This window comes from Vanacampus margaritifer, chromosome 8 (assembly GCF_051991255.1).
Source record: "Vanacampus margaritifer isolate UIUO_Vmar chromosome 8, RoL_Vmar_1.0, whole genome shotgun sequence".
Taxonomy (NCBI): Eukaryota; Metazoa; Chordata; class Actinopteri; order Syngnathiformes; family Syngnathidae; genus Vanacampus; species Vanacampus margaritifer.
In genome coordinates, this window is record NC_135439.1 from 24250272 (window position 1) to 24271571 (window position 21300).

General features: G+C 38.6%; 1 protein-coding gene and 3 long non-coding RNA genes across 4 annotated transcripts; 1 reads left to right on the top strand and 3 right to left on the bottom strand.

Moving 5' to 3' along the window:
* The first annotated feature begins 885 nt into the window (after window positions 1-885).
* LOC144056824 (C->U-editing enzyme APOBEC-2-like) lies at window positions 886-9099 on the top strand. Its single transcript, XM_077573911.1, has 3 exons — window positions 886-1185; window positions 5069-5293; window positions 7951-9099. Exons 1-3 carry the CDS (start codon window positions 959-961, stop codon window positions 8252-8254), a joined length of 756 nt encoding a protein of 251 aa, XP_077430037.1. The 5' UTR covers window positions 886-958; the 3' UTR covers window positions 8255-9099.
* Window positions 9100-11910: 2811 nt separating this feature from the next.
* Window positions 11911-15553, bottom strand: LOC144056847 (uncharacterized). Its single transcript, XR_013295125.1, has 4 exons — window positions 14619-15553; window positions 13564-13719; window positions 13397-13450; window positions 11911-13052 (listed from the first exon to the last, which is right to left on the bottom strand). It is a non-coding gene; the product is annotated as an uncharacterized LOC144056847 (long non-coding RNA).
* Window positions 15554-17270: 1717 nt separating this feature from the next.
* On the bottom strand, window positions 17271-18177 carry LOC144056225 (uncharacterized). The gene is made up of 3 exons (XR_013295021.1): window positions 18117-18177; window positions 17498-17551; window positions 17271-17344 (listed from the first exon to the last, which is right to left on the bottom strand). It is a non-coding gene; the product is annotated as an uncharacterized LOC144056225 (long non-coding RNA).
* Window positions 18178-20360: 2183 nt separating this feature from the next.
* Window positions 20361-21023, bottom strand: LOC144057041 (uncharacterized). Its single transcript, XR_013295155.1, has 3 exons — window positions 20934-21023; window positions 20692-20854; window positions 20361-20547 (listed from the first exon to the last, which is right to left on the bottom strand). It is a non-coding gene; the product is annotated as an uncharacterized LOC144057041 (long non-coding RNA).
* Window positions 21024-21300: the final 277 nt, after the last annotated feature.

A 21300-nucleotide genomic window follows, 5' to 3' on the forward strand; every position in this document is an offset into this window, starting at 1 on the left:
CACTTTGCTTGCACACTGTTGTGCACTTATCCTCTCTTCAACTTTATTTAATTTTCCAAATGTTGCCCACTGGGCATCCATTGCAGTCTGGTGACACTGGGGGTCACTTCTCAAGGTTTCTTGTTTTCCCCATGTGGGGTATTTCTTGTTATTTTTTGTTAACGGTGGGCCTGTAAAGCCCTTTGAGACTCTTTTGTGATTAAGGGCTATATACAAATAAGTGTGACTTGAGAAACTGTTTCAGGAAGTCTGGGCCACTTGCTTAGTCTTGAAAATAATGCTGTGTCCATTGCTTTCTCTACAAAACACTACATGTATTCAACATAGAGTCAAACAGGCACATGCTCTCCTAACAGACACGGCTGCTTCTCTCATCTCAAGTCTTTTAATAGACATGTTTGCTCCGTAAGATGCAGCTGCTTGAGCGTCTCTGCTCGTGTTCGAACCCTAGAGACCTTTAAAGGGCAATGGTGATATTTTTAGACTAAAGATATAGATATACAGTAATTTAGAATTTGCATGTTTGAATGATTTTGTGTGCCAAAAGTCAACACTATCCAAAAATCCACTTTTAATTAACTATTTAGAATTAAACTGAAATAGATTTGACTGGATTTGAAAGTTATACAGCTTTACCTTTTCATTACATTTACATTAAAGTAAGATGTATAATTCCATTTGAATACTATAAATGGATGTTTACCCAAGTAATATTACAAACTAACTACAAAGTACAAACAAAAGCGTCAGTTTGCACCTCCCATGTCAGACCCCTGACCGACACCCCACACCCCTCCTTTCTCCCAATACCTATGTCTTTAGTTAGTCTATTGCACTGCAGACTTCCTTTTATCTCCCTTGCTCAGTCCAGCATTCCACGGCTTGCTTCACGTCTGTCTTCCTCTGTCATTTTATCTTTTATTGCATAAATTCTTGAGGCCACAATAAATTTGACACCATGGCTGACAGAAGTCGTATGCTGCGGAGAAAGGACAAACAAGAAAAAGAAGCTGATGAAAAGACCACAGATGGAAAGGAAGTGAAGAATGAAGGAGAAAATCCTCAAGATAATGGAGGGGGACCATCAGCTGTGCCACTGTCTGCCAATGATGCAACAGATAACGGTGAAAATGGAGATCTTCAGGTTGAGCCGATGGAACTACCTCCATTTGAAATCATTGCAGGGTAAGAGAGAAATGGCGAAATTAACATTTACTAATCCAGTACTCCATTCACATCTAGTTAGCAACTCTTTGTGACGCAGATGTAAGTGGCATCAAAAAGTGCAATCCTAATTTCAAATTGATGGTTAAGCGTCAAAATATCATATTGTAGGTGAAGGGCTTTCGCTGCTGTTTTGAAAGTAAATTACTATGAGGGAAGGCAGGAAGCTCACAATGTAGCTTGGTGATGGATAATAATAATCATCATCAATTATAATCACTGATGGTGGAGTGGAACAGTCAACTGACATCAGTGCAGGCAGTGTTGGTTCAATTCCCACTCAATGTGTCAATGTGACAGTGAATGATTGTCGATTCGCTGGCGACCAGTTCAGAGTGTAGTTGAAATAGGCTCCAGTGACCCTGTGTGGATGAATGAAATAATAGTCATTAGTACAGCAACATCAGGCAACAACTAATATCATCAACTAAAATATAAATAAATCAGACTCTGTTTTTTGTCACTATATACAAAACCACACCCAGTAAAAATGCCTTGTAAATCTAATCTGAGTCATTGAGATGATGTAAAATTAGCTTGCCTACATTGCCATGCTGCCCCCGACATAAAAGAAAGTTTCAACCTTAGACACACCTGAAAGTATGGGAATTGCGTTCTCTAGCAAAAAACTTTGCGTTCCCTCGCAAAGATTGCGAGAACGTAAAAGTTTGGGTATTTTTGTGAGAGGACAATTATTTTTTTTAACGAGTTCATGTACTTCTGGGTCAACTTCAGAGTGACGAGGATGAGCGTCTACAGCCGTGGGAAAGGTTAATTGAACTTTATTTCAAAAGGTACTGCCGTACAGCCGTAGATATCTATTATATGCTATGGTGCCGCCGCCTCTCACCCGCACATTTGAGGCTACGGTATCCAAACTGACCCAGAAGTACATAAATGGGTAAAAATAAATAAAATAATTAAAAGGCATCCACTCGCAAAAAAAAATTGCGTTATCTCGCATGTATTGCGAGGAAACGCAAACATTTTTGCAAGGGATCGCAATCTTTGCAAGAGAACGCAATCTTTGAAAGGGAACGTAAAGTTTTTTGCGAGGGGACGCAAATGTTGTGAGGGAATGCAATCTTTGTAAGGGAATGCTTTTTTTTTTGCGAGGAAATGCAAATTCCCCCCCAACCATTTCACCTTAGGGCCTCCATATCAAACTAACTTGAAGGCTGTTAAATGATAGTAGGTCGTGATCATATGAAAAGAAGGCTGTACCTACTCACGCAATAATCGTGCATAGGCGTAGCCTTTTATTTGTACACACAGCACAGGAAAATTTGTTGGTAGTACCGCTCCATTACTGAAATATATTAAGAGTGAAGAAATGCATATTGATGAGCCAAGAATCTCTGTTAACAAGTTAAAAAATGTAGGATTCAAAGTAAACTACACTGTCCTGGCATAGAGGAGCCTCGACTATGTTCTTTGGCTGCTTTGCCACATTCTGCACAGGGTGTCTTGAATCTGAAGGGTAGTATGAAATTTCAAGACTTTAAAAAAATTCTTGAGCGAAATGTGCTGCGCAGCGTCATAAATATTGTCTTCACTACAGTAAATAATGCCTAAAAATACACTGCTAAAAATACCCAAGAGTATTTAAAAAATAAGCATCAGACTAGAGTAATCTGCAGATCTGTAAAACATGGAATCTAGAGAATGCACCCCTCAAACCTGACAGCTGAAGCAGCTTCGTTTTCATTGAACCTTTATTTACCCAGGAAGATTCCCATTGAGTTACAATAACTCTTCTCACAGGGAGTCCTGGCCAAGACAAGCATCAGATAGTCTCCAGACTCCACATGGCTATAAGCTACTTCATTTCACATAGTATCACAAAAACATCATACAGGCACGAGATATATAACAGGCAAATTATTTAAAAATAATATCTAGTTAAAAACTGTTGTATTGTTCAGTCATTACTGATTTAAAAACATTTTTCAAAACACTAAATGATGGTAGTGATTCTAGATTTAATATGGTTTGGAGTTCATGCCAAAAAATTGGAGCATATGTGGTTAAAGCTGTTTTACCAAGTTCTGTTTTTGACAATGGAAAAATTATTCACTTTTTTTTTATGACCTTGTCCAGTAAGTACTATTTTGGTAAGACAGCAGATTTTAAATGCAAGAAGTTATCTTACCCATAAGTGCTTAAGAAATTAAAAAAAAACAGTGCATGAGTTTTCCTTCCAATGTAGAGGAAGGACCATTGTACAGTTTTATACAGAATGCAGTGATGGGTTCTAGCTGGTGCATCTATAATGAAGCATAGGGCTGAGTGGTAGATGACATTTAATTGTTATTTATTACAAAAATGAAGAGGTGTGCATATAAATGACATCACCATAATCCAGAGGTGGGCATCGAGGGCCGGAGTCCTGCATGTTTTGCATGTTGCCCTTCTCCAACACAGCTGATATATGATCAGCTCATCAGCAAGCTCTGAATAAGCCAGATAACGATCCTGATGATTGGAACCAGCTTGTGTTGGAAGTGAGAAACCTCCAAAACCTGCAGGCCCTCGAGGACCGAGATTGCCCACCTTTGCCATAATCCAATACTGATAAAACAGTGCACTGCACTAACCGTTTCCTTGCTGAGAAAGGAAAGCACTATCATTAAAAAAAAATCTGTAACGTAGGTAGGTCTGAGTTGTTGTTTTTTAAAGGCTCTCAATATGGACTCCAAAAGACAGCTTGTTGTCCAGCCAAATACATAAGTATTTGAAGGACGACACCCTCTCTTTTGAAGTGCCATCCAGAGTTGACAAAGTGACGTCCATTGGGGAAGTCATCGTCATGATGAATGGGCACCAGTCGATGGGTGAATTAAGTCTCCTGAGAGTTACATAAATCGCTGGATGGCTCTGGTCTTTAAGTTATGGGTATCAATCATGTTTTGTCCAAAGCCAGTTTAATTACTTTTCAATAGTTGTTGGACCACAAATATAATGCCGTGCCTATTTCCATTCATTTATTTTTGTTGTCAGTGTTGCTTTTGTCCATTTCAAGCTACTTCATTGACAGGGTTTTCATTATGTGTCCCAATTACCAATTACCCAAATGAAATGTATTCGGGCACAACATGGTTTGCTGTTATAAATTTAGCTTTGTCTGTTACTAGGACGGCGTATTAGGGCTACGTATAAATATATATATATTTTTTTTAGAGGGTGGGGGCAATCTCAAATTTGCCACTTTATAAAGTGGCAAATTTTAGAGTTTTTTTCTCTGAATATTGAAAAAAAATCTCAGAAATTTATGAGAAATAATCGTAGCATTCTACTCATATGTTTGTACCAATACTTTTTGGTCGGGTTTTTAAATGAGATGTGCATGTTATCGTTCTGTAAATCAATGGTGCCCAACTCATGAACCCACCACAAAAAATAAATCCAAAGGCTTGTGTTTTAATGCCAGCTGTCACACAACATATTTGAAGCAGATCCAATCCATGTAGATAGATGTAGATGTCAGAGTCAGATGACACCAACATTCTTTTTCAGTAAATATCACGACTAAAATGGTTGTAATAGCCTAGCAGCATACTTTTCTGGACAGTCTTTCGAAATACATTTATAGCTTTCTGCAAATGTCGCACATGTGAGACCACTCTAGTACCATTAAAAACAGGACCTTAATTGAATTTCCAGTCCTTAAATTATTTGAAACACAGGCCTATCGTATGTTTTTTTTGGGGGGGAAGACACTTTCTTTCTTTCTTTTATCATAAGAGTAGATGAACGTTATTAACCAACACTAGGCCAATATTATCTTCACATTTTGTTCTTTTATAAAAATATATTGCAACCTCAAAATTGCTCTCTTTCACAGTGATCGGATCGATCCTTTTGCATTCAAGTTCCAGTTCAAGAATGTGGAATACTCCTCAGGCCGCAACAAGACCTTTTTGTGTTACCTGGTGGATAAAGGGAAGACAGCTGATGGACTTCTGAGAGGCTGTCTGGAGGATGAACACAGCGGACTTCATGCTGAGGAGGCCTTCTTCACCCAGTGCCTCTCTGACTATGACCCTTCACTCAAATACACAATTACCTGGTGAATTTACTTTAACTATTTCCATGAATAAATTCACATTTGATAGCGTACAAAGATTTCATTCTCAGGTATTGCATACGAGGTGAATCAACCAAAACAAAATAAGAATAATCACAGTACATTCACATGTTGCCGAATTGTAGAAATGTCGGAAGGAGACATTTGTTAAAGTTCAAAGGCCTCTTCAGTGGTACAGTGGTTGTCTTGCAACCCATAAAATAATGTGTTAAATTGAATGGGACTTCACAACAAACCAGATGAGAGACAACTATAGACCCTTCTCGCTGACGTCCCTGCTTAACTACTGCCCAGCCTCCTGGAGGACAACCCTCCCTAAGGACTATGTGGAGAGAGCTTTATTTTCGGCAAGCGTTTTTCGTTTAAAGATGTAAAATATGTCAAGTGTCACAAAAAAAATTTCCTAGTAGTACACTACATTACTGTGACTCATTGGAACCAGCCATTCGGAACCGCTATCTACAAAAACTAGAGTTGGTTGGAGCAAAAAATTCCTACAAAGTAGAAGAAGTGGAAGCCAAGGTATGTTGCTTTTGGTTGATCACTGCTTTAATAGTGTAAATTGTCATTCATTAAATCATTTGTTTCTGGATGAACTCATCTTGCTGTATATCGAAGTCTTCAAGCTATCTTAGCTTGCTAGCTGATAACAGACCGCACATTTAAAACTTAGAAATTACTTTAATACTTATGCAAAAAATTATTTTTATGAATGATTGTTTCACTTAAGATAATATGGCACATTTGTCCCGTACCTGATATAAAATGATCTGAGCATATCCTTGTACTTTTTGTGGGTGCTAAGCAGTCACATTGTAGGTTCGCTAGCCACCGTGCTCATCTTCTACCACCCAACTCCTCAGCCGGTAGCCGAAAAAAATGATCTCATATATCTCTTTGAGCGATTAGAGCATCCGTAAGTCACGCACAAGTTTGCCATAGCATTGGTCGCTGATTTATCAACTGCTTAACCTATTTTCTAGGTCACACTGATTGTTTTCTAATTTACTCACATTCACGCCCTGTCCTCCAGCAAGGTGTGGCACCCAAACGTGACAGCACACGAGAAGGGTCTATTTATTAACCACACTCTTTTTTTTTTTTGGGAGAGAGAGAGCTCAATATTGTTCATTTGGTAATCTTACTGATTTGACATGTCATCATCATTGCTCTCTCTGTTTTGTTTTTTTGTTTCTTTTTTTTTCTATGAGCGTGATGCATGTGCGGGTGTGTGTGTACATATGCGCATGCGTGTGAGTGTGTGCTCATTAATTCACCTAAAACCTATTAAAAATCCCATACCGTTCACCTAAACCGCATACTTCAGTATCCAGCTAGAGTCGTGAGGTTGTCAGGAGACCCGAGGAAGGATCAAAGAAAAGTGAAATCCAGCACCGACAAGACATCACCTACTACCCCCCGGTTTACCAACCAGAATCTTTCACCAACCCCAGAAACATCTAAATTCCAACAAATTAGGGAAACCTCAAAAGACCAAAGGCAATACTGAGGAAAGGAAGAAAGGACAGATGAAGCAGAGTGAGATCCACAGACATCAGCCTTCACCGATTCAACGACCAGAGGAAGAAGCAGATTGTGTTTGAATTTCGGTTGATGCTGGTGTGGTGGATGTGGCATGCATGAAAACCTCCACCAAAGAGAAGAGCCGTCGACCCGGCCAGGACAGAGCAAGCACAACCCCCAGGGCCCCCTAGGCCACGGCAGCGCCAAGGCACAATCCCCGGCCATCGGCCGGAGAGAAAACCCAGGAGCCAGGAGCGCCCCCCACCCCAACACGGCCCGCGCCCCAAGCCCAACACAGCAGAACGGGGCACGGCAGGCCTGCCAGGCACCCCACCGTCCCACAGCCCCTCACACACACACCAGCCACCCACCACAACACACATTAATATAAACACACTGTCTTGATGACATTGATGTGTGGCATTGATTTGTCAATGTGTACTCCCTTCCAGCTTGCAGGGTTTCTTTTTCCTCCAAATCAAAAGGATATTAGTCAGAAATAGCTCTACACGGGGAGTCAGTAGCTCATCGATAGTTACTTGGATTTTTTAAAATCAGAAGTGGAAGGTTCCCGCTGTTGACAAAATGTAGGAAAAAGCTTTGAGGGAAATTCTGGTATATTTTCTGGCTATTCTTGAGGTTGCCTTTAGCAAGGAATCACCCCAAACCACCCAGATCAAGAGATGCAGTACTGTATGCATGCTCCTTTCATTCAGACATCTCCCCTTTGGTCTGTGTTGTGTGCACAAGAAAATTATTAGTTTCAATTTTCAATAATAAGTTCAATGTTCCCTTGAATGATGACAATCGGTGTCATGAAAAAAAAAAACATTGCAAACTGAACTTATAAATAGCCCTGATGTACAATGTTATGTAATCCCAATTCAACATTGATTGAAAATATGACTTGGTTTTATGAAGAAACATCATAAAACAAAATAACTTGAGTTGCATAAAGTGTTTGCAGAGATAGAAAAAAAAAAGTGTAACAGTATTGTCTCTGACAGGTGTCTAACTTGTGTATAATAAATTTGCATCCCCATGAACTAAAAAAACATATTTTACATTGACACTGAAAGAACAAATGTAATTCAGTTGTATCCCGTTTCTTTCAGGTATATGTCATCCAGTCCGTGCTCTGCTTGTGCAGCAAAGATAGCTGATGTCTTGAACAGCAAGAAAAACCTCAAACTGAGCATTTTTGCTGCTCGGTTGTTTGAATTTGAAGAGGCAGAGATCCAGGCTGGGCTGAAGGCTCTGCTTAAAGCTGAATGTAAGATGAGGATGATGAAGCCTCTGGACTTTTCTTATACCTGGGATACATTTGTGGAAAATGAGGATCAACCGCTTAACCTGTGGGAAGACTGCAAAGACAACTATGAGTATTATCATGAGAAGCTGTCTGACATTCTGCAGTGAACACAGTAAATGTAGGTTAAAAGAAGGATGGGTGTATTTTTTTTGACACAGGTTCCTAATTGGCAATGCACAGCAATATGGTTAAATAATAAATAAAAATGCCCTTGGTATTATCATAATTTTTTCTATAATCAATTGTCTTCTACCCCTGAACACTCTCACCCCAAAACCATTTTCGCCACAAAATGGCCATTTCCAATAAGCTGAGAATGAAACAAGCTCAAGTGCCATCAAGTTGTAATGATGACAAAAACAGCTAACAATAGCAGTGGAGAATACTTGCCTGTTGTCTGATGCTAAATGGCTACTTGAGCTCGCAGTACTGACATTCACAACTGGTTGGTATTCAGGGCTTTCAAGCAAAGCTGTCTTTTAATGTTGATCAATTTCAAAACAATGCATTTTCAGTACTTTCCCTCAACTACAAAAATGTTGAAAAGTGCCAGCGGGTGTTGTTGACGTATGTAAGGAATTTGAGCCTTGTGTGTCATTTTTTTCCACAAGCCTCTAATGGAAATTGACATCCCGTAGATTAGAATTAAATACATTTACACACAAAAGCACAGTATTAGAAACACAGCGGCTCTCCACTGTTTCAAAATAAAAGATTAAAAAAGAAGTTGGAGACATAAGCTTACTGCAATAAAACATTCATGCAAGAAGACAATCTTTGTTGAATGCCACATTGTTCATGAAAAATATATTGGTGAATGAGTGCCAGTCTTATAATGGCACAATGAGTGTGTGTGCATGCGCGCACACAACTGCAATTTTGGTGTGCTATGTCCTTCATCAGTGCCTTACAAGATTATTGTAAATAAAAAGATATTTGTAAAACATGGAAATTAGTTGTTTGATCGTGTGTAATAAGACGCCCTTCAGTCCCAGTTATTATTAGTAATATTAGCACAGGGACCGGGTGGCAATTGCGACACTTCCTGAATGGACTGTTTATTCCAGGCCAATTCCAGTGGGGTAAGTAGTGCCAATTTTTTACTTAAAGTGTCTTTTATGCAAGGGGATTACAGGAAACCCTCTATCTAAAATATGTTAATATAGTTAAGGATGTCGTGTCCCTGGGAGCAATCATTTTGGATCTTCAATAAATGTTCAAGAAATATAGCTTTAGAAAAGAAATTGATAAGCCTGAACCATTTTTATTCGAATCCTTATATTTTTTTATGGACATTGTGCAGATTTTTATATCCTTTCCAACTGACGTATGGTCTTCCCCTCTCTCACTGCTCTTTCAAACTCCTCAAGAATAGTTGAAACCCTGTCTGTCTTCCTTTTGTATCTGGTGGCATGATTAATTTTGGTCAAAAATTAAAAATGGCACATACTTTTAGTGATCAAATTTAAGAATACAGTTAACAACAACAATAAAAATACAATAAAGTAATATAAAGTAAATAATCAATCATTATTGGCACAACTTAACCCAGGTCTTTTGGCACAAATTACCCCAAGCCCACCAATTTGGGGGGAAAAAGGGAATTCCCCAGAAGTTTACAGCCAGCATCATGCTAACCATATAGATATGATATAGCTTAATAAAGCATTAAAACATGTGTGAACTGTTTTCAAAGTTGCACGAACATTTTTACCAGATAAAAATGCATGAAGCGCATCTCGCTGTTTAAATTTAACAAGGAAACGGTAAGTAATTTTGCAAGAGCAGAATTAATTGCAGCATCCATTCGCTTGTTAGGTATGTTTGTTTTGCCCGCGCCATCGGCGCCTCTGGTTCTGTCCTACCCTAAACAACGCCTAATTAGTCCAACCTAAAAAAGGTTGGTTGAAAAACATCAGCGGCAGCGGTACAAGATGTATTTCTCGTAGTATTTGTGAACAAATACTGCAAAACTTCAGCTTGCTGGCAAACTCTCAAGGCAAGTAATTAATCCTGATCCTGACACAGTGGTCATCGTGTATATATTTTTTACGACGTTTTTCTTTGCTTATCGGATTGTTTAAAAAATAAAAAATGAAATCAGATAAATCGAACTTTGCCTTAATGTATTTTATAAAATGCTTTTACCCATTAAATTAAAAAAAATATATATATATAAACTCAAAATGTCTAATATGCCTGTTTTAGGAACACAACTTTAAGTGCAATATAAGGCAAGATACATAATTATTTTATACATGGTCCATGTATAAAATAACAAGGTATCCTGCTTTAAGTTATATTGCACTTGAAGTTGTGTTACTAAAATCCAAATGGCCATATTGGACATTTTGAATGTTTTTTGTTTTGTTTTTTTTAAAGCTAGTGTTTTATAAAATAACTATAAATAAAGGCAAAGTTCTATTTATTTATTTTTAACAATGAAAAATACATCTAGGTGAAATTTAAGGCACATTCCCTTCGTTTAAACAGGGAGAGCGGATTACAAAGTAACATAGGTCCACAATATTGAAAAACAATAAGAAAAGCAAGCGAGCCAAGCAACAGCTGTCAAACTACTGCCCGGCACCCGGTGCTAACACTAACAGTTAGCTACTAGCCACGAACACCAGAGACTTGTACCGTATCGTGAAATGACGGCGTATTTAACTTGTGGTTTCTTCACATTCTGAATTAGCTATTTATTATACTTTCGGGGTGGCATTATGATAATTGTGGTAGAAAATATGTAATGTCAATAAAAACATCATTAATACAAGCCAAAATGTCAAAGGGGAGTAGTTAGGCTGGCGTTCACACCACCATGCAGGCAGACTTCAAAGTAAAATCCACCCAGGCTGTTGCATTGGTGTCAATGCATTATTTGGTCAGCTTTATTTTGAAGTTTGACTTTTGTGTTTCCCTGACATGTCTGAATGACGGCGCTAGGACACACACACACAAATTTCAGAAACAGGCTTCCATCCGGTGGTGGTTTAGGTTGACACACCTTTTAAAAGGGTTTAGAATGATGGGAGTAAGGCTAAATCACTTCGAAAAAAAATAGAAAATTTTAGCACCCTTCAGAGCTTAGAAAAGAGGTTAACAACCTGAGATACCAGACCTGACAAAATGGTGGTTTTGGACGACACTTGAATTGTGGTTTACAAGGACAAAACAGGATTAAGGTGACTTTAAAGAGACAAGGTAGTCACGCCCCCCACCACCCAAAATTAACATAAATACACCACCTGACAGCACTATGCATTAGGTGAACAGAACCAAAAGGTAGCATTTGGATATAGATGGATGATGAATTCACCCCTGTAAGTTTTTCTTCATGACTAATACAATAATACGACAGTAATGAGCATCAAGATTATTGAGACTTTAAAAAGGCAATTACCTCACATTTGCAGCCACACAAATTAAGACGCAACTGCACAAAGAATGTAGGAAAGTGTCTATTTAATGACACAGGCTCCTTTAAACCTCAGAAATTAGCAACCCCACACTTACCAAGCTGTAATATCACAAAAGTAAAAACATACAAACGCAATCTAAATTAAAGTAAACACAGATGTTTTATTAACAAGTATGACTGGTCTAGACACTGTACACTGTTTTCTACAAAGTCCTTTCTAATCAAAGTGTTCCGAGCCACTACGTGTTGGTGTGCCATCTTTATCCTACTGAAAATCCAGAGCCTTGTAGTTTAATATTCCAATATAGAGTTTATAGTAGTAGTGAGACTGTGCCGACACGACATTGATTATTTGTAGTCAAAGAGGCCAATAACCACATTTGGAAGTGATATTCATTAGTAGCAAAAGAAAAAAATGGCGTCAAAATTATTATTTTTTTTTAAATGTTGAAATGCTATTAAGCATGTTTCTAACTTTCAAATTTGTTAAAGGCTTTTAGTTTAATTTTAAACATTAAATTTTAAAACAAATCTGTGTATTTGCTAACAAAAAGTGCTGGGTGCTTCCAGGATCATTAGCTTGTGTTAAGGTCAATTGAAAATTAGGCAAGTAAATGGGGTATATGCCACGGGGGAAGCGGGACTTCAGACTTCCGTAAGTCACACGCCTACGCTGATACCAGTTATTGTAGCGCCATATAGGCCGTGCCCCATACTTGCACTTCCACCCTTATGTTGCAACAGTAACCAGAAACAGCGTATGTGTGTGACCTACAGAAGTTGGAAGTCCCACCTCCTTTGTGGTATATACTTCATATCTCCCTAAAGATTTTAGTTTTCATTTCTAAGATAAAAAAAAGTGCAGGGAGTTCTTAGTGTCTTTAGCATTAAATGAAAATATAATTAAATACATAAATAAAAAGTTCCCTGAATTTAGTTTTAAATGAAATTCTTATGATGGTATCTCACTGGGTGATGAATGCTTGGGTAAATAGCAAATTTGTTTTTTTTGTCACGGTTCATAAAAGGTTTTCAGAAGATGCTTGCAGAAAGTGAAAAACTGTCTGAACATGTTCAAAAAAAACAAAAACTTTGCGACAGGAAAAACTGACAAGTGAAAACTGAACACTTCTGCAGTCTTTTATGAATCCTGACAAAACTCCCAAATTCTCTATGTTCGCAAGCATTCGTTGCTTAGTGAGATAGCAGCAAATGGGTTTACCGTCTCTTCTGGGCCTGCCTTTTGGCTGTGGTTATTCTGTTTCTCACAAAGTCTCTAATATTCTGTACAGTCCGTTGTGACAGCACAGGGTCTTCTGCCCGCTTACACTGGCTGCATTCAACTTTGGAGGCAAGTTTTCCTTTTTTTATGTGGCTTCCAAAATGTCGCATCACTGCAGCGACCTCGGCTTTGGTCCACATTTTCTTTGGCTGTCTCCATGACTCACTTTCTTGATCAGCATCGTCTTTTCCTGAGAGGACTGTAAGTAAACAAAACAAAAAATACATATATATACATACATATACTTGAACAATCAGAAGGTAAGTCTAACTAATGTCACAGATTATTTGTCAATTACAGTGGTTGCAACACAAAAACAGGAAGTAGATAGTACTCTCCACAGCCATTATTTATGGACTTATGCAGGCTATTGTGTGGCTGCAGGATGGCAAAAGAAAAGACCATTACCGACTGCATCTAGTCTTAAGCAGTTACGTGACTTTATTTTATGTTGTTTTTTTGTAGCTCATTTCATTGCTCAGGAGGCCTTACATCATTGCATATTTTCATAACATATTCCAAAGACCCTAAAGCTTGTCTTACCGCCAGTTGAAGGGACTGTGTCTCCTACTGTAGACGTCACATGTGACAGTTCATCTGGTAAAAACAAAAACGATGTGAAAAATTGTCTCATCAGCAGATACTGTCCCGGGCGGCCTTTGTTGCCCCATCTGCTGAGAGAAAAATTGTAAAGTAGACAGAGAACCTACCTTGGCCAACAGAGTTCTGTTCCTGCTCAAGGATCGTAGAGTCTGAGGCTGGATCCAGGTCTTTGCCATCTTCACAAAGTGGTCCGCCGACCTCTGTGGCGCTGCCCTCTGAGTCACTGCCATCATTATTTTCATTCTCACTGAATGATAAGTTATCTAGAAAAAGATAGTCATAAGAAAAGATCAGTGAGACATCAGACCCCAAGGCCTCAAGTTTTAGAATTGTTCTGCCAATTTAATAATGTAAACACAATCTCTTAAACTCCTCCACCAAATACTGAGGAATTTTGTATCAACACTGATGATAATCTAAAATTACTCCAAACTATCCTGGAGGGATTTAGGGAGGCATACAGAACATTTAAAAAAAAAGTTTTCTAGTCATAAATTTCAAAGGCAAACATTTCCTCACATTTCAGCATAGGTGACCTTGTTGACTGATTAAACACCAACATTATGTTGTACTGTGTACAAGTTTAAAGCAGATAATGTGATGCTATTTAGATAAATACGTTGCATTTGCTACAGAAAAACTGGTCAGAAGTACAGCTGTAAGATGTAACAGATGCAAGATGGAAAGGATGCCACTCCTAGTAGTAGGGGTGAGAACGATAATTGTTTTTTTTAATGCATCAATCGTCGTATTAAAAAAATTCTGCTTCGATTCAGAGTTACCGGTATTAAAAATAGATTTTTTAAAGTTTACATAAATTTAATAAAAAAAAACAAACACTGTTGTCTTCTGCATATTGCACTGGGAGAAGTTAAACATTTGTTACAGCAAACACTGCCATTGGCACTTTTTGAAATGTGTGTTGACACACTATTGTAAACCAGGTTGCCTTGCCACTTTAATAAAAGTCAGTGTGAAATATAAATCTTTGCTTTTCCTTGAGTTCTGCAATTGTTTTAAAAATGTACCAGTGGTTTACATTAGCTATGAAATGTAAGCAAATACAGTACTAATGATGCATCGGAAGCGAATCGAATCTTGAGGTACCCATATTTTCCCACCCCTGATAAACAGGACATCATCTGACATTCTGAACACTCACCTTCAATTTCAATTTCATCCAGAGATTTACCCTGCAGACCAGAAAGCTCTCCTTTTTCTATGGATAAGAGCAGTTTTGAGATCTTGGCCAACTGCGTGGTTGGGACCGGCAACCTATAGAAATCCCTATGGACTCTGATATCATGCCCCAGGAAATCTGCAACCTGGTCAAGTTCATTTGTTTTCAAATTCAGTATCTGTGTGAGTGTGGCGACATGTTTTCTAAGTTGTGTAGATCTGAGGTGCTCTGGCTGTTTAGCTCCACACAGGCTTGCATAAATACGCAAGCAATCACATCCTCTAGTATGTTAAAAGTTTTGGGTCTTCCAAATAGAAAAATATTCTCATCTGGGACACCACACTCCTTCCTTTTATTGGTTAGAAGTGACAGCGCTTCTACCGTAGATGGTGCAAGAAGAACCACCACCTTTCGCTCTCTTTTCCCAACAAGTTCTACTCTAGTGAAATAGTTGCACAACCTTTGCTCAAGCTGAGAAAGACCCAAGGCAACATCTTTGTGCTGTCTCTCTCATTAAAACCTTTGCTGAGCATTTTTGAAACTTCTCCAGCACGTCTCCGATTAAAAAAAATTATTTGTGCTAAAGTAAGTTTCGCAAGCTCAGCATAGTTTTTCGGTGTTGCTTCCTCCATCAAGTTACTAACAGCACTGTCAGCAGTCTTCTGAAGGTACTGGTGAAGTACCTGGACATCCTCCGTAAAGGGCAGTGTTGTTGGCTTATTATACTTGGCACTGCTCAGTGTGCTCAGAGCTTTGTGGGAAATCAACTCACACCACTTGGAGGTATATAGTTTCCTAAATGTTTCAGTTGCCTTCACCAGTGCTGCATCTTCTGCCATTAGTGCACGACAATGAATGATGTCGCAGATTTTGTTTAATGTGTGCCCCAATTTCAAAGCCAGGCTTGGTGTATGGTAGGAGAGGCTTTCTTCGTCAAATTCAGCAACTTGCTTCACTGCTTGAACAACTGTTTGAAAGTTTGAGGGCTTTATGGCTTCCTCCAGGCTGTGTACAGAGAAGTTTGCTCGCAGACATACCAGCAGTCGTCCCACTTCTCGGAGCTTTTGTCGAATATGTTCGTACTTTGTGGGATCTTGACCATGTTTATTGTACAGGGACTGGGCCAAATGAACAATAGATAGGTCATTTCGTACAGCAAGGCCAATCTCATCCGTCTTCATTGTGCTAAGAACCTTCCACATTCCACTCGAGAAGTGTTGACTGAATACGGTATCTTGGGCTGTAGCTAAACACAGAACTCTGGCTCTTCCAGCTTGTTAATCCAGATTGCAATTTTCTGGCCTTAAGGGACATCTTCTGACATGTCTCCACAGATCTTTGCGTACGTATAAGCCCTGGCAGTGCATACAATGCACAAAGTTTCCAGCCACTGCAGTAGATTTTGGCCTCCTTTTCACTTTTAATTGTCCATTTTCACCTTGGAGTATGGCAGTGTTATGTTGAAAGTTTCCTCTGTTTTGCATTTTTTCAAACAAAGTCTTGCGCTCCTGAGAGTGATCAGGGAGGTAAAATGCATATGCAACTTTTGGGTGAGACATGTGTACTTTCAGGTGGCGAGTCAGTCTGCTTTGTGGCTTACCACAAACAAAACAGTAATTTATATTAGTCAAATTGAGATGTTCTAGAGATTTTTTATCTTTGTTCTTCACATGCTTATTTGATGAGTCTTTGCTAGAAATTTCTGAATCTGACGTTTCGCCAGCAATGACATCTGTGGGCAAACATTTTGATGTGCCAGCTTCATTTGGAAAATGTGTGTCCAAACTGTTAGAGTTGTTAGTGGGTAAGGCTGGTATTCGTTCCCTCTGTCGCACTTTAGACTGATTAGGCACCAAAGTCATGCTTGAATCTGAATCATCATCTGAATCAGGGAGATATTCACTTCCAGAGTTCTGCTCCTCATCCGAATCTAATATTTCATCGTCTCCTTGCTTCCGTCTGTAGCAGGACAGATGCCAGACTCTTGAACATGCTGTGAACAGAGTTAGAAAATGTTGGGTCAAACAAACAGTGCCAGTTACAGTTACAACATAACTTCTTTAAACAATTTTCTTCTCTGTACCAATCAGTGCTGTATTTTATATTGTGTAAGAAGAGTTGCCAGTAATTAAATTGTTACATCATGTCCACAATGCAGACAACTGTTCGGTGGCCATTTGCATCATTTGTTTGGTTTCTGGCTGTATCGTCTAAATTTGGACTCAAAGCAATGCTATCAATATATGGTTTACCTTTGCATCTGTATCCAGGCCATGTAAAAGAAGATATAGGTCCCCAGCATAGAACACACTTGTCAAAGGCTGACAGTGTTGAGACCTCAAGATGGTGTTTCCAACAGTCCTGGGGAGGGTAGGGGGTCATTTATTTAGAAAGTGTTGGCAAAATATTTATTAAGCATGTGGGATTGCTAGCAACAACAACAACAAAAAAAACTTAGATGAACAAATATGTACAAACTCTGACTTCAATTATCAAGCATCCAATGAAGTTTCTCAGAGCACAAAAATATTGCTGATGACTTGACATGCACAGGAAACAATTGTGGAACGTTAACTGTAATTGGACTTTAAATGACACTCATTAGAGATGAAGTAATTTACCTTTTGAGAACTGGTCTGTGGCTCAAGTTCTGGACTCAGGTCACCCTGGCACAAGGTCAATGTGGAGTCACTTGTCTCCATCATGTACTGAAAAAAAATACAGAGACAATACACACAGGTGTGATCAGACAGTTTGATTACTACAAATTCACTGAAGTTGCAGAAATATGCATGAGCGCCAAACTTTGACAGTTTTTAATTGCCAGATGGCGTTGAAATTAATTTAACAACCACGTATACCTGTTCAATATCTTCAACCTCTAAGGGTTGGGCTGACCTCTTTGTGTCGGAATGCTGCAAAAGAGACAGGAAGGAAACATTAAATATAGACAGACCTTCATAAAGACAACGCTTTACATCACATTGCTGATTCAGAGTGATGCAGGATCAAGAAGCATTGAGTTTATGTTAGGTCATTTCAAAAGCAACAGCCTACCAGGTGACAGTGGGTGACTGTGAGACTTAAAGATACAATGAGGTTAAATGTCCCTCTAAACCATATGAATATGTGAACACACACACACACACACACACAAGTAGGTGAGTGTGACTCAACTTCTACAGCAAATGCTTTCTCGGCAAAAGTCAGTGTATGCCATACTTGGACACAACACACATTCAAACGTATGGATGAGGTTGTGACTTAAAACTTGAAAATACTATCACGAAATGTGTCAGTCCAATACACAATAAATTCAGGTGATAACACACACACACACACTCGGTCTATTCAAAATATTATCAAGCCTTCAATAACTTTCTCTGTACACCAAAATATTACTGGTAACTTGATAGAGCACTGCAAACAATTTCTGTAGTTGGATGCTAAATGACACTCATTAGTGATAAAGTAATTTACCTTTTGAGAATTGTTGAGTGGCTCACGACGTGCTGATTCAGGTCACTCTGGCTCAAACTCATTGAGGAGTGCCTTGTCTCCATCATGGACTTAAAGAGAAAAATACAGAGACAATACACACAGGTCCCATCAAACTGTTTGACTACAAATTAGTTTCAAGTTGCAGAAATATGCATGAGCAGTAAACTTTGACAGTTTTTAATTGTCAGATGGCATTGATATCCATTTAACAACCACATGTACCTGTTCAATATTTTCAACCTTTGAGGGTTGGGTTGACCTCTCTGCGTCAGAATGCTGCAAAAGAGACAGGAAGGAAACATTAAACAGACATACCTTTGAGACAACGCTTTACATTACGTTGCTGATTCAGAGTGATGCAGGATGAAGAAACACAGAGTTTATGTTAGGTCATTTAAACAACATCCTACCAAGTATATTGATATACTGTATGTATAGTGATTCAACTCCACAGAAAGGTGACATTGGTTGACTGTGAGACTTAAAGATACAATGAAGTTAAATGTACCTCTAAACCATGAGATTATGTGAACACACACACACACACACACAAGTAGGTGAGTGTGACTCAACTTCTACAGCAAATGCTTTCTCGGCAAAAGTCAGCGTATGCCAGTGTCAGTCTATGCCATACTTGGACACAACACACATTCAAACCTATGGATGAGGTTGTGACTTAAAACTTGAAAATACTATCACGAAATGTGTCAGTCCAATACACAATAAATTCAGGTGATAACACACACACTCTGTCTATTCAAAATATTATCAAGCCTTCAATAAGTTTTTCTGTACACTAAAATATTACTGGTGACTTGATTGAGCACTGCAAACAATTATTGTAGTTGGATGCTAAATGACACCCATTAGTGATAAAGTAATTTACCTTTTGAGAACTATTCTGGCTCAAACTCATTGAGGAGTGCCTTGTCTCCATCATGGACTGAAAGAGAAAAATACAGAGACAATACGCACAGAAATTATGTTTGATTACAAATTCACCGAAAGTGCAGAAATATGCATACAGTTTTTAACTGCCAGATGGCGTTGAAATCTATTAAACAACTACATGTACCTGTTCAACTCCGGAGGGTTGGGCAGACTTCTCTGTGTCAGAATGCTGCAAAAGAGACAGGAAGGAAACAAACAGACATGGATGAGTGGTAAACTGTCTGTTTTTGAAGAGTTAAAGGTGGCGCTAAAATCCATTTAACAATCCCGTTGTGTACTTTTAATAGGGTTGTCAAAAGTATCGATACTTTTCAAACACATCATATCCGGATACAATATCACTTTATCAATACTGCAGCGTCAGCCGTGCACACTCCACTAGCATCGCTGCCTCGGCAGACAGGCTCACGCACCCAGGAGAGCCCACACTGCAACCTTGCTTGTTCAGCTATGTTTTACAGCTGCTTAGTATGGCCAGTGTGGTGGCAGGAGGGCTAAACGTGCCAGTTTTGGTGGACAAGAAAAAGCCAGATGCCTTGTTGTTTTGTTATCAGCCGTTAGCTGGCTACCGCGGTGAGACTTATGCTCAGTAAGTGACTGTTTTATTATTATCCATTAGCCATGGCCTCACGGTTAGCTTAGTGTGCTTGTGCATTGCTGCTTCAAGTTGTGTCTCATTTTTAGTAAATTCAGGGCTCATATGCAAGCCATGAAGTGCACAGGAGCACATTGACATGCTTGTCTTAAAAAATTTTTAAAAAAAAACGTGCAACCGCAAAGAAAATTCAGATCAGTGATACGACAGGTTCAGACAGTCATTCATAGAATAAAGTGGCATTTTTTAATATGGCATATTCTTTCATTTGTTTAAATTATTTATTTGCATGTGAAAAAGTGATTGTCCTATTTATTTTTGTTATTTTAGGATTAGTATATCTTTTGGTATGGTATTGAATGGTATTAAGTATCAAGTATTTTCCTGGGTATCGATATTGAGTTTGAAATTTTAGTATTGTGACAACCCTAACCTGTAAATAGCATATGGACTGTAAAAGAGCACTAAGAGAGTGTCCATGATTTACCTCTTGAAAAGATTTCAGAGCATCTGTGGGCGCTGTAGATGTAGTTTTCTCTATGGTGAGCTTGGATGTGGACGTGTTTTGTTGGCCAGATTCCTGAGGTTTAAATTGACAAACATCATGAGTTTAATTCAGTCAATACTGATTTTCAGATCACTAACCACTCATCACATTCTGATATGATTACCTTGCTTCTCCATGGCCAGTCAGAGTCGCCATAATTATATGTAATCTCCTCTCCTGGGTCAATGTCCCGTGTCGCAAATAAACACAGATGGGGCTTTCCTTGCACATTTAAATACTTCATTGTGGAATTTGGGTTGATGTGGTCATCATTGACCAGTCTTCCTAGTGACCCATCCTCTGTTGCTGCATCAACACTTCAAATAGAAAACCAATTATTAATATTATATAGTTAGAACTTGGTAGTGTTGATTCGGGTTTTGACTCAAAGCTAATGAATCTAAACAAATTATGGATTTTTAATATGGACTAATTAAATGGAGCATGGACTTAATACGCACCACCAAGTTCTTCCGTCAAAGCGAAACTCAAACATGAATGCTTTCATTTTGTCATGGTACAATCTCTGTCTCCTCTCACATTCTTGTTTGCTTAGAAGTGCACCACAATATTCTAGCAGGAAGTCTCCTTTTTCAAAAGAAGCACAAGCAAAGACCCCTCTCCCTAGTAATGACAAAAATAATAATGAAGTCAGGTGGAAGATTGACTTTTTAGTTAACTGTTATTGTGAGATGTATCTTACCTTTGAATTCACTGATGTATTTCACATCAAGTCCATGTTTGTCTCTTCCGGTATCGATATAAAGCATTGCTTCTTTTTTTGGGATTCAAACACCTTCGCCTTGGCATGTTTTTCTTTTTTAAATCAAGAGCCTCTGTACCCAAAGAAAAAGTAAAGATTCTAAAAATTAAATGATTGAAATGAATGAAAATAATTCTCACAAATCAAACTACAACGATCCAAAGTCTAATGCTTTTCAATGAGAGGAGATGACGTCACTTTGGAATTGTCACTACGTGAAAATGCTCAAGCTCGCTCATTAAGTAATGATAGATATTATAACATTTTTAATACCTAATTTCATATATCAACTATTGTTACACATTAT